The following is a 12,848-nucleotide window of genomic DNA, read 5'->3' on the forward strand; positions in this document are numbered from 1 at the left end:
CCGAAAGAAAAAGAAGAAGATCTAGTCTAGTTAAGTTATTGTACCTTGGGGAATAATGTGCAGATTCTGTCCAAGTTTCTACTACTGAATTCACTACTTCCATACCAAACATTTTTATATATTTCTTCAGAAATCTACCTTCTTTTGTTATACTTTTCCCTTCTCGGTCCCTCAGATACATTTTCACTCTTTTAGATCAAGTTCCACTCCCCACCTTTAAATAATATTCCCTCCTGAAAGCGGATTATTTTTTCCAAAATCTTCTTAAACCTCTATAATAGCAGTTTTAGGTGGAGTATAAGTTCATGCCAGCACAATCCTCCTCCCTTGCCAGTAGCCCTTTACTATTACAAATCCACCATTACTTATTTTTCCTCTTCTATGACTACTGGAGCTTCTCTAGCAATTTGTATAAAGTATGCCCCTTTTCCTTTGTCACTGATATTCTGCTGAGTATCCATCATTAAATCCTTTCTTTATCGTTTTTTCCAAATATGTCCTCTGTAGCATTGCTATTTGCGCTCTGCATTTCTTAATATAATTCAATACTTTCTTTTTGTCTATACCTGTAAGACCATTCAAATTCCAAAATAATGTTTAGTGTAGCTATTACAATAAGAAGTTATTATTCCCACTTATTATTTATAACAGCTTTTGTAAATTTCTGTTTCCTGCTTTTGTGTTATATGAACCCACTAACGTTTGGCAGACTGATCCTTTACACAGTTATTTTTGGTTATCTCCATTTGAATCTGTGTCACAATTTACAAGACTTTTTGTTTTAATGAAAACCCTAAATCATAAAAAAACACACCCCCAAGAGCACCTCTATAACCTATTAACTTAGAACAAACACACAAAACTATGTACATCTTCAAAAAAAAAGCTTAATCCTCCAGATAGGAAAAGCTGTCCCAAATCAACAGCTACAGACATAGGCATGACTTAACTTGATACTAAGTTTATCCCTGCTAAGACGCATGTTACAACCTGTGTTCCTACTCATACTAATTGCCATCTCATCTTGTCTTATTTTCATTCCCCTCCCAGATGAGAAAACCAACTGATATGCTTTCAATAGGCACTAACCTACAGTCTTAAAAAAGTGTTCTGGCTTTTATTGTTTCCCCTATAGTCAGCTTGTCTCCATGGAAACACAAGTACCAAATGAACAACTCTGCAAACCTGTCAATTTATACTGAACATTTACTTGCCAAAGGAAAATTTTTCATTACATTCAGTATCCTCTTATTTACTTGCTTACACAATAAAACTTGTTATTAGACTGAGCCAAAGGTCTTACTCCAGAGATTCACTTATGTAAAAGTAAGAGAGAACACACCAACTCTACATATATTATTATCTATGCATGTGACGCCCCTGCACTGGCCCAGTAATCAAGTAGCCTCAATCCTCACCACTACCAGTAAGAGACGTGCACATTGGGAGGATGACAAGTACACACACAGTAAAGTACAATTTCCCTTAAGAGCACACAGAGATCAGTCAAGTCAGTCAGTATGGGACTGGTTTCTCCCTCTCTCTCAAGATCCCCAATAAGACTCCCCATTGGCACAGCTATAGGGTTAAAATCTCAGCCGAGTGGTCAAGCCAAAACCTCCAGCACTCTCTCTGTCAAACCAATACTTCATGTCCCTGCTGAAGTAGCTGACACACACACACACACTTTCAGATTTGATTTATATGCAAACACACAGACACTCCTGGGGAAGGCTGGCATAGGTTCTCTAGCTATGCCCCCTTCTGCCCAGACTATATGGTAGTACCACCTGCCACCAACCACCCTTATCAGCTACTATAAAGGCCCTTACCAAGGGGTGTCCAATTCTACTGTGTAATGTTACTGTTATCCAAATAGTAACTGTGACCAGAACTTTGAAGGCTATTTAGGAGTGGCCTGTACAGTATCACCAAATACATATGCAAGTACTCAAATATCTCTAAACAAAACCAGCTACAATTAAAAGGTTTAAATATATGTAATAATAAATAATAAACGCACAAGATAATGGTCATTAATTCAACACAGTGACAACAGAGTTCAGGATCACAGGAAATATTTTAAAACAACAATGCAGGACAGTCTCACATAAATACAGAAATATTTAACTAATCTTGCTGTATTCCTGTCTTTATCTAAGAGACTATGCCCTAAATGTCTTACTTACAGAGCCAGGCAAATATAGATGAGAAGTGAAGAGATGTTTACAGGTTCAGAACAAAATACAAAAATTCACAGACTCTCTCTCTGAGATAGTTCTTAAATTAATAATACATATTACTGCTGGGTTAGCTAGATGACATCACTATTTGACATCTGCATCTAGTTCCCAGGCTAAACAGATACCAACAGAATTTAACATGTCTCTATGAAAAATACTCATCTCTTAGAAGCTTGCTTGAAACTGGAAGTCATAAAACAATTACCTTGGAAACCTGTAATTACCTATGTTTCCAGACAATAGGAAAGCCTGCAACTCTAGACACTATCTGTTTTGAGCTGAAACAGAGATAACAGAATCATAAACAAGTTCCACTTATTTTCTTAGAGTTTTCAAGTTAACTCTGTATATTCCAGCCTTTACCATCAACACATACATTTGCATAGGCATGTAGTTTATACACATTTCTGCTCTTTTCCAGCAGGGTGCAGTGTGGTTACAATCTTGAAGCTCAGTACAGAACATACAGTGTTCTTACATTTCTAAGGCAAGCATACAAACCATATTACTATTCACAAATGACAAAGAATTATTTACAAAATAATATCTAGCTTGGCAGGCAGCCTTCACAATGCACATTCACACTCAATGCCCCACCTCAACAATTCAAGATTACAGCATATTTACTTAAACATGCTTTTGTCCAGCCTTTCTTCTCTTTTTACCTTGTAACGCTTATGTTTCTTAAAACTAAAAAAAGAAGAAAAAAGGCAATATCTATGACACACAATAGCTTCAAAAACTTTACTACATAACATGCAATTTACACCATGAAATGTTCCATAAAGATACTGTTACGAACAAAAATTGTTTTACTTAGTTACTTTTCTTTTTTTTTCCTCCTTCCCTTCAGTGTCCTTACAAAACGTTATGACATGAAGTGTTTCAATCCTGCACAAGTTTAACAAAAGTCAACAAAAGTCATATATTTCCACTTTTTCTTATAAAGCCATATTTCACAAATGTGATTGATGCTTTACAGTATCACATTTATTTACTAATTTCAATGTTGCTCATCTTCTTCCTAATAATCTCCATCTCCCACCCCCAGACTCTGGTTCCAGTCCAAAGTGCTACTGGTTCTTCACGTAGCTTTTGTGCTTTCTTGGTCTCTAAAGCATTTTCCTTTGGAATACTGTTAAAGGTTTCACTGGCAAAGTCTCTCTACAAGCTTTATTATCACAATAATGAGAACCATACTCTCCTTCTCTTTGATGGTTCACTTTCCATTGGACAAACTTTTGTATTTCCTCCCTACCTTGTTCTACATCATGAAAAGATTATGATCCTCCATGAAAAATATTCTGAAGACAGCTGGTTACAGCAGCTTCAATCTCACATCTGGCTCTTCACATTCCCTGACTGCTAGGATACATGTGCTTCTTTTCTGCCTGGTGTACTGTAAATAATCATTCTCCACAAACATTCTACTGTCTCCAATTTTTAATACTTTGCCCTTCTGCCACAATTTTGTAAGGATCAACTCTTTCTGTTGGTATGACTGCGCCTTTACTAATACAAATCTTGGCTGCTTTCTCATGGCCAGGTTTAGAGCATACACATGATATGCCCTTTCAATTAACAAATCCTGCTGTGGAATACCAGTCCAGTTGTTTATTTGTGTTTTCATAAAATAAATACAGTCTGTTCCGTCCAATTTATCTGGTACAGCAAAAAATCTAAGGTTTTCCCTGTATGCCCTGTCCCCTAACATTACCATTTTTTGAAACAGCTCTTCTGGAGCAGTCTCATACTCTTGCTTTTACTTTATTTTGACCTCTTATTTTTGCAGTTTTATCAGTTCATCTGAATAGCTGTTTTAAAGCTTCTTCCATTTTTCAAACATTTTGTTACTTGAGCTAATATACTCCTTCAATGTTTTGTTTATTTTAATCAGTTCTGACTACATTCCGTTTACCTTTTCCTCTAGATTACTGGAAACCATGTATTTTAACACAGCTGGAGCTTGAACTGTTTTTTTCTTGAACATCTGCAAGATTCTTCCCAATCAGTGATTTTTCCTTCACATTTTCTAGCTGACTTTCTTTCAGACTAAGTCTCTTTTTCTTTGCTGGCATCCAGGCAGTATATGTACTAGCCAGTAACTGAATTTACTAAAACTTACAGTGTTTCTGGCCCTTATCTTTCTGTTTCTTTTTCACACTGGGACAGCTGAAATCAAGCTTTCAATCAGTGTGCAGCTATCTTGGAAGTATGCCATTATTTACTGTTATATTAATGTTATAATATCATTGGCTTTCACGTGTAACGCCCATTTTACAGATACTGTGTTCATAATAAAAGTAGAAACAACATACAATAATTGTGTACTGTGTATAGTACTAAAGAAACACTACATTAAAAAAGGAAAAAACAGAATATATATATATATAAATTCTAAAGTAAAATTTTACTATAAAAATCTTTGACAGTGGTGTTCACTTTACCCAACATTAAAATACTGTATGTTAATCTTACACGTGGAAGAAAAGGAGACAGAGTAAGAGAAAACAGTCAGAAAAAGGGAAGAGGTGGTAGGGAGAGATGAGAAGGAAATGTGGAATTAGGGAAACTGGAGGAAAAAGACAGAAATTTGAGGGGAACAGGGGTGAAATAGTACAGCTGTACAAGTTGTTTGTGATTTGATTTATAACCCAGACGTCTTAAAGAAATAGTAGTGGCTTGAAGGTTCCACCTTATCCTGGTGTGGTATGTGAGCATAGCCAACAGCCAATCAGGTGTTGTTTTAATCTGGGCTTGAAACATTTTAATTTGTCTGTTTTGTTTTAGTAGGAGTAGTAACTTGTTCCAAAGTTTGGTGATATAACTGGAACAAGCAGCATTTCCTGCAGCACTATTGGACTATGTGGTGGCCAAAAGATGTTTTTCACTGGAGCATAACTCTCTGCACTCTGAATACTGCTGAAGGATATTTTTTTAGAAATGGGCAATTATTGGGAGTTACAGATAAAATTATTACTTGTGACTGTTTGGGTGTAAATTAGGATGTTGTGGCAGTTCTAACCACTGTAGTTGTTTTAAGGTAAGTTAGTTTTGAGTCCAACACTTGAGGTTTATAGCAAATTGTGCTACTTTGTTGTAGTATGCCTCTAATTTCACTTGCTGCATGTCTGCAAGTGTGCAAATATGGTTCATGCATACAGAAGTGAGGGAAGGAGATAGTAGACATGGCTTTCCTTGCTGTGTCAGTTAGGTATGGATTTGACTGGTAAAAAAGTCCCACTTTTGGTGTTTTTTTAATGACTTGCTGTATGTGTTGATCAAATTTCATATTTTCATCTACATTTAGATCTAGTAGTGTTACTGGCTGATGTAACTTTAAATGTGTTTCTGTTCAGAGAATTGTTTAGGTGTGAATAACATTGATTTGCTTTTTTAGGGCTTAAGAGCAAGCTTGCATAGGTTAGCCAGGATTTAATAGAAGAATATGATGTCTGTGTGATTTTTTTGGAAGATTTGCTGTAGAAGAGGGTGGAGTCATCAGCTTACTGCATAATGGTAGCTTGTTTGATAGCACAGTGGAGCTTATTTATAAATATATTAAACAGACGGTGGCCAAGTATTGACCTTTGGGAAGCACCTACAGGAACTGGAAGGCAAGTTGAGAAGATGTGTTGCCATTTTATAGCCTGCTATTAACCAGGAAAACGTAGGTTGGGAGATGCCTAGGGAGGAGAGTTCAGTTAGTAGTTTAGGATGAGAGACAAGTGTCAAATGCATTTGGATAAGTCAAATGCAATGGATGAGACTAAGTGACTTGCACTTCTATGATGATTGTGTTAGTGAAATACAGAGGGGAAGCTGTGTTGCTAAGACTTGAATGAAAGCTGTGGTGGGTCTGTGAAAGAAGCTTGTTGGATGTTAGATGATCAAGGATCAGTATGCGAATAAACTTCTCTTAGGATTTTTGATAAGGAAGATATCATTGCAATAGATCTTTAGCTGGAGAATCCTGGTGAATTTCCAACTTTCTGAATGGATATGGTATAAGAATTTTCCCCAGGGGGTTAAGACATGGTTGGCTGCAACATCGCTGTTAATAAGTATGGAGTGTGGGTAGGCCAGTTGGTCTGCTGTCATTTTAATGTATTCACCAGGAAAGTAATCTGCATCTAGGACTTGTTTAGAGTTTGGAGATATTTTGACTGCAGAGGTAGGGATAAGTTTTACAAAGAAAAATGTTGCAAGGTTATTTAGCTGGGTAGGTGGAGGGGGAGCAGGGAAAGCACTATCTTTGACAAGACACAAAATTGTTTGGATGAAATGGTTGTTGAACTGGTTGGCAGTGTTGCTGGTGTTATGATTAGTTAATGATATTAATCTGGGTATTCAGCTAAGATGGAGAAGAGTTTTCAGTAATGCTCAGAAGAATTTAAGTTATGCTTCCTTTCCTTCACCGCCTTCCTTCTATCCTAACATGATCTCTGTATATCTCCTCAACTCTTCACTTTTCCTACTATTTCTCCTTACTTGTTACAAAACTAATATCGCTTGCATCAACCCTGTATGTGCCCTTACTGACCCACTTTAGAATACTGATAAACCTCACCATTTCCATGCAAAAACTCAAACTCCTCATCATCAACCCCCTTCCACACAAAATTAAGTTCAAACACCTTACTAGTAAAATTTAAACTCCATTCACTATATATTTTCTCCAAAAATGTTTTACTGTGTGGAGACATACAACCTAACCCTGGCCCCAAAACCTTCCACCATCCTGACCCTAACTCCTTACCCGCTAATAACTCTATTACAAGACCATCCACCAAGAGTCTTACTATCTTATCTATGAACAGTCATAGTCTCCTTAACATAATCTCTGAATTTCATACCTGGATTGCCCATCACTTACCTGACATAGTAGTACTTACAGAAACCTGGGTCAAACCACATAGCACAGACGCTGAAATTCTTCCACCAGGTTACATCATCTGCACAGACGGACTACACAAAAAAGTCAGGTGGCGTAGCTATATTTTATTCCAACCATCTCAACATCACACCACTAGCTATATCTCTCCCTAACTTTCTCCTGCAGAAGTAACACTAGTCAATTGCAAGCTAAACAACTACAAATCACTTTGCATCACTGGAATCTGTATTCCCCCTGGGAATAATACCTCTTCTATAGAAAATATACTCTCCATCTCCAACAGTATCTCTAACGAAACCATCATCTTAGGTGATGTAAATATAGACTGGCAAACCCTGACCACTGACTACCCTACATCTAGCCTCAATCTCCATGGATTCACTCAACTAATTTCCACCTGCACCCGCTACAATAAATCCCCCAACACAGGTACCATTGTTGATTGGATCCTTGTTCCTAATCCAAGCTTATATCACAACCCTAAAACACTCCCAGACAATATCAGTGACCTCCTCCCTGTCTCTATACAAAGACTTTCCTTACACATTCCATTAGACAATACACAGAATGCCACAGTCTCTCCAACTTCAACACAGAAGAGTTCAATAATATAGTTAACTTTATAAACTGGTCCTTCCTCCGAAGCCAACCACTGCAGGAAGCAGTTATGAACTTTAGCTGGATTTTCCTGGATACTCCTAACTCCCTTGCTCACCTCAGGAAACAGAGAGTCAAAGCTCGCCAAGCGTCATGGCTCTCCCATTCTACCTGGACCCTTATGCATAACAGGGACACAGCTTGGACAATCTGGCTTAAATCCAAATCCCCCAATCACCTTCAAATCTACAAACAACTTTGTAACTGTACAAAAAACAAGTCAACAGAGATAAAAAGAACTTTTATCTCCAACAAAAAACACTCCATCAAAACAACCCAAAAAAAGTCTGCAATACCATAAATAAAATCCCTGGTCTCCAGGGATACCAAACTCATTCCCAAACCTTTATTGAAACCGGCACTCTATTCAATCCCACTTCATTGATTCCATTAACAAATTAACTGAAAACTTCTCCAACCCTTACCCCACACCACCATCCTCACTCCCTGATAACATATCCACTTTCTCACTTAAACCACTCACTACCACCTACATAAAATCTCTCTTTACCAAGCTTAAAACACGCTCTCCCTCAGTGAATAATCTCCCTCCTGAATTCTTCAAACTTGTTAACTCAACTGCCTTTCCTATTTTCATCATAATTAACAGATCTCTTCAACAATCATTAGTCCTTTCTATTTGGAGACAATTTTACATCATTCCACTTCACAAAGGTTGACAATCTATAGAACTTGCTAACTTTAGGACCACTGCTATTGTATCCCCTCTCCCTACAATTCTCAAAAAATGCACTCACAAACAACTTCTAGAACATCTCTACTCATATCAACCCAACATGGCTTCCTCCTTAACCACAGCACAACTACCGCTCTACTTTCCTTCACACAGACCATCATTAAAGCTAGAAAAAACAATAACCTTGAATCCTCCCTTTTTCTGGACCTCTCCAAAGCCTTTGACACCATTTCTCATCCCTTACTTCTTCATAAAATGTCTGCTCTTGGTTTATCTAACTCTACTCTCAACTTGTTTTCCAGCTAACTTTCTAACCACCAGCAATCTGTTAAGTGGTTCCTCCTTCTCCAACCTCCTCCCTATTAACACTGGTGTAGCTCAAGGCTCCATTATTGTGCCAATACTCTTCAACATCTTCACCAACTGTCTTTATACATCCTGCTCTCCCTCTTCCCTTATTCAATATGCTGATGACACCACCATCATCTGCTCCTCTGATAATCTTCAACACCTGCAAACTCTTATTCAAATTTTCAACACTTGCAAACTCTTACTCAAAAATCCCTTAACTCAACAGAAAGCTGGCTAAAGTAAACAAAAAACAACTTATTCTCAGCCCAAAAAAAGCAAACTACTTCCATGCCTCTCGAAGTCTCTATCGCACCAAAAATCATCCTTTACTATTACTTCTCTTGACAACACCCCAATAGAAGTAATGACACACACTAAACTATTAGGCATTATCATCAATGATCAACTAAAATTTGACCTACATGTGCAAAACTGCTTCAAAACAACTCACCAAAAGCTGGTGATGTGTTCCAGAACTAAAATAATTCCTCACCAGTGACACTAAACTTGACCTACTGATGCTCATCTTCTCCCCACCCTACTTTACACCTCTCCTACCCTAACCAATCTACAATCCACCCTTAAAATAAAGGTAGAGCTCTGGTACAACAAAAATGCTAGATTTGATGCCAACCAATTCACACCACTGTACATCTCAAAATAAAATCCTCAACTGGCTTGAGCTACCTCACCATCTCCTCCTCTCACAATTTCTCCTCTGTCATTTCGTAATAAATAAACCTACCTCCTGTGCTTCCATTGCTCCAGTCCTCACTTCCTATACACCTAACTTCTTATTCCACAGCTCTGACCAATTTCTGTTAGAAATCTACAAGCCTAAAAAATCCCTAGGTCATTCTCTATACAGTTATACTGTTGCTCTACATTGCAACAAAACACCTCTGACCATCCGATCCATCTCAAACAGACTTGATTTCAAGAAAGCCTTATGAGAAAAACTCATTAGCTCCTGGCTTTGCCTCTGACTTAGTACCTCCTCCCACCTACCTCATTTCTCTACCTCCTCCTCTAATTTCCACTCCCTGCTCCCCGCTTCTACCTCCTTTCTCTACCCACTATTACACTTCTCCTGTGCTACACTCCTCCCCATACTCACCCCTAATCTTCCACTATCTCCCCTCCCATCCCCCAGCAAGTCATCATCTCATTTCCATGTCCCTCTACTCTTCCTCTTTACTCACACCGTTTTTTTTCCTCCTTTTCCACTACCTACATCCTTTTTTTTCTTCTCCTCAACTTCTTTCATTTACTTGTAAAACTGTGCAGATAGTTCTGTTCTCCCTGGAGACCTTTTCTGCAGCTGCAACTTATTACTAAACCTCACAATCTTCCCTGATAACTTCCTATTTCACTATTATTTCTTGTATTCATACTCATACCAAGTTTTAAACATCACTGTCTTTGCTTGTTAATTATGGAAAATTTTAAACATTATTGTTATTATTTTTACATGTTTACCTTTTTATTTTTTATTATTCTTGTTGTTTTGCTGGAGCTTTTCTCCCCGGGCCTCCTCTAAAAAAGGGATCGCCCCTAGTTGGACCTAACCCGGTTAACAAATGTCAAAATAAATAAATACTATCATGCACCGCAGCTGGTGATGATGGAGAATGGACCATGGGCAAGTCAAGTTCAATACTGAAGATGCCAGTACTGCTTACCTTACTACCAACACAAATATAACACTTGTGAAGCTTTTTTTAATCCACCTAATTAATACAACATCAACATGCACTTAAACATCAAGAAACATGAAACTCTGTCATTACAGTCTGATTGTAAGCCTCAGTTGTTTACCACAAAGTCAACAATTTCAAAAGAACAAGGCAAAAATGGGAGGTGAAATCACAGACTATAAGTTAATAGAACAGGCATACCAATCGAGTGCCCAGTTTTTCACAGAATGTTCAGATTTCTGTCTCTCTCTCTTGTTTTTTTTTTTTTTTTTTTTTGGGGGGGGGGTCTGTTCCTCATAAAACCTGTGGCTTTCTGGCAAGCAATAATGAAATACATTCGAATTTCAGACTTCATATCCTTCAGAAAATGCATGCTGACACAAATCCTGTCACCCTAGAAACGTTCTGAGTTTATAAAAGCAATAATTAAATTATGTCCCTATTCAGGGATTTTCTCTATCCATTATTTTACCCTTTGTCCAGATTTTTTGTGCTAAGTGGTTCAGAAGTATGACAACAGGTTTTGCATCAACATTTTCTGAATTGTGAAGTTCTAATGTCTGACACTGACTAACTGTAATTTTCGGGGGCTCTTGCCAGAACACCAAACATTTTATGAGGGACATTGCAAAATGTGAGGCAAAATCGAGGTTGTTCTGTAAAACTCGCACAGTCACAGAAATGTTTTATGTTATTGAATCAAGTGAAGGATAACTTAGCATCGGCTACTGACTTTTTAGCTTGTTTATACAATACTGTTTGTGGCAGTGCTAAGGTTTTGTATATTACAGCAACAGCAAGCAGGTGTTAAACTACGCTAATGCCATAACATTCTAAGTAGTACGCTAATGCCATAACATTCTAAGTAGTACGCAAACACACTACTGCGGTCCACAGTTCTCCATTATAGATCAACAGCAAAACCAAACTCATTCTACAGTGTATTTTCAAACAGTAGGCACCATTAATATGGAAAAGATTCTAGAAAACAATATAAATAAGGATGAAATGACAAATATTTTAAAGACAGGTGAAAACACCTTTATACGGATTACAAATGCTCTTACAACAAGATGTAGTGCTAAAATTTCAAGCCACAACTTTACACATCATAGACTTCTGCAACATATCTTCACTGCTCTCAAAGTAACAACAAGCCGTAGCAGAAAAAAAATACAGTTTGCAAGTCCATCATATAGTAAACCTACAGAGCAAATGCTCAACCAGATGAGATAAACAAATATAATTAAAACACAGACTGGACAGCGACACCACCAGTAAACTAGCTGTTAGGCAACAAAATATTTGCATTTTTTTTTCATATGAACCACCAGAGAAATTACGGTTTAATAATAAAGGTTCTTATACACACCAGTCACTTGTATGGATTCGAGCATCGCTTCTTCTTATGAAACCTATGAAAAATGTAAGTGGCAGTTACACGGACCCAGATGGCTACCGTCAGCGCTAAGGAGCAAAATAACGTAATTAAACACAAACGTAGTAGCAATGCAGATTGATTTTTTTGACGCCGTCAAGAAGTGCAACATAAACACGAGTTAAAAAAAGAAAGAGAGACTGAAAGCAGCCACATTGAACAATTTACCCTTCGAGTCCCACCAACCTCTGCTTGTCGGTGATGACACGAAAGTTGCTTGTCTGCCTGAAGTGTTGTTGCCATGGTAGTGACGACACCATTTTACTACCAACCAGGGCTCGGCAATCGCAGGAGGAATCCATTTATTAAACACAATAAAACTATAAAAAAATAGTGCTCGTTCTAGAGACCTGCTGGAGACTGTAGGGTTATTGCAAGCCTTCTAAAAACTTGGGAAGTGGCCTACAATACCAACCTTCTTACTAATCCAGTGATGATAGCTGTCATCAACCTGTCAATATTAAAAGTAATACCATTAGCATTTATCAAGCGTAGCATTTTATTCTGTCAACTTTCCAAGTTTGTAAGAGCAGTATTTAAAAATTGTCCCTATTTTTGGGTCTTTGTCCCACTTTTATTTATGATCGGATTTGAAGACTGAAACTCAAATATATGTCATTATTTAGTGACTTCAGTCCTTAGATCATCCCAGTGATTTGCCAAAAAACTATACATTTTATGAGGAACAGACCAAAAATATGAGTCAAAAACCTGGACAGTTGAGAGGTATGGACAGGAATAACAGTTGTGTAAAATTAAAGATAACAAACATTGAAATAAATGAGCAACACAAATCAATATAAAAGCAAATGAAATACATACAATAAGTCAAACAGTAAAAAAAGCCATTATGTAAGGAATTATTATC

At 37.5% G+C, this 12,848-nt stretch overlaps 1 protein-coding gene across 1 annotated transcript in view; it reads right to left on the reverse strand.

Annotated features, from left to right (window-relative positions):
* KIAA0895 (KIAA0895 ortholog) overlaps window positions 1–12,217 on the reverse strand; it is a 778,550-nt gene extending 766,333 nt beyond the window's left edge. Inside the window, exon 1 of the mRNA XM_044065032.1 lies at window positions 11,915–12,217. Within this exon, the coding sequence (XP_043920967.1) occupies window positions 11,915–11,939 (25 nt within the window). The 5' untranslated portion in view covers window positions 11,940–12,217. The remainder of the gene's footprint in view (window positions 1–11,914) is intronic.
* Between the last annotated feature and the right edge of the window lie 631 nt (window positions 12,218–12,848).

Source organism: Protopterus annectens, chromosome 3.part0 (genome assembly GCF_019279795.1).
Source record: "Protopterus annectens isolate FY-2018-M chromosome 3.part0, PAN1.0, whole genome shotgun sequence".
NCBI classification, from domain to species: Eukaryota; Metazoa; Chordata; order Ceratodontiformes; family Protopteridae; genus Protopterus; species Protopterus annectens.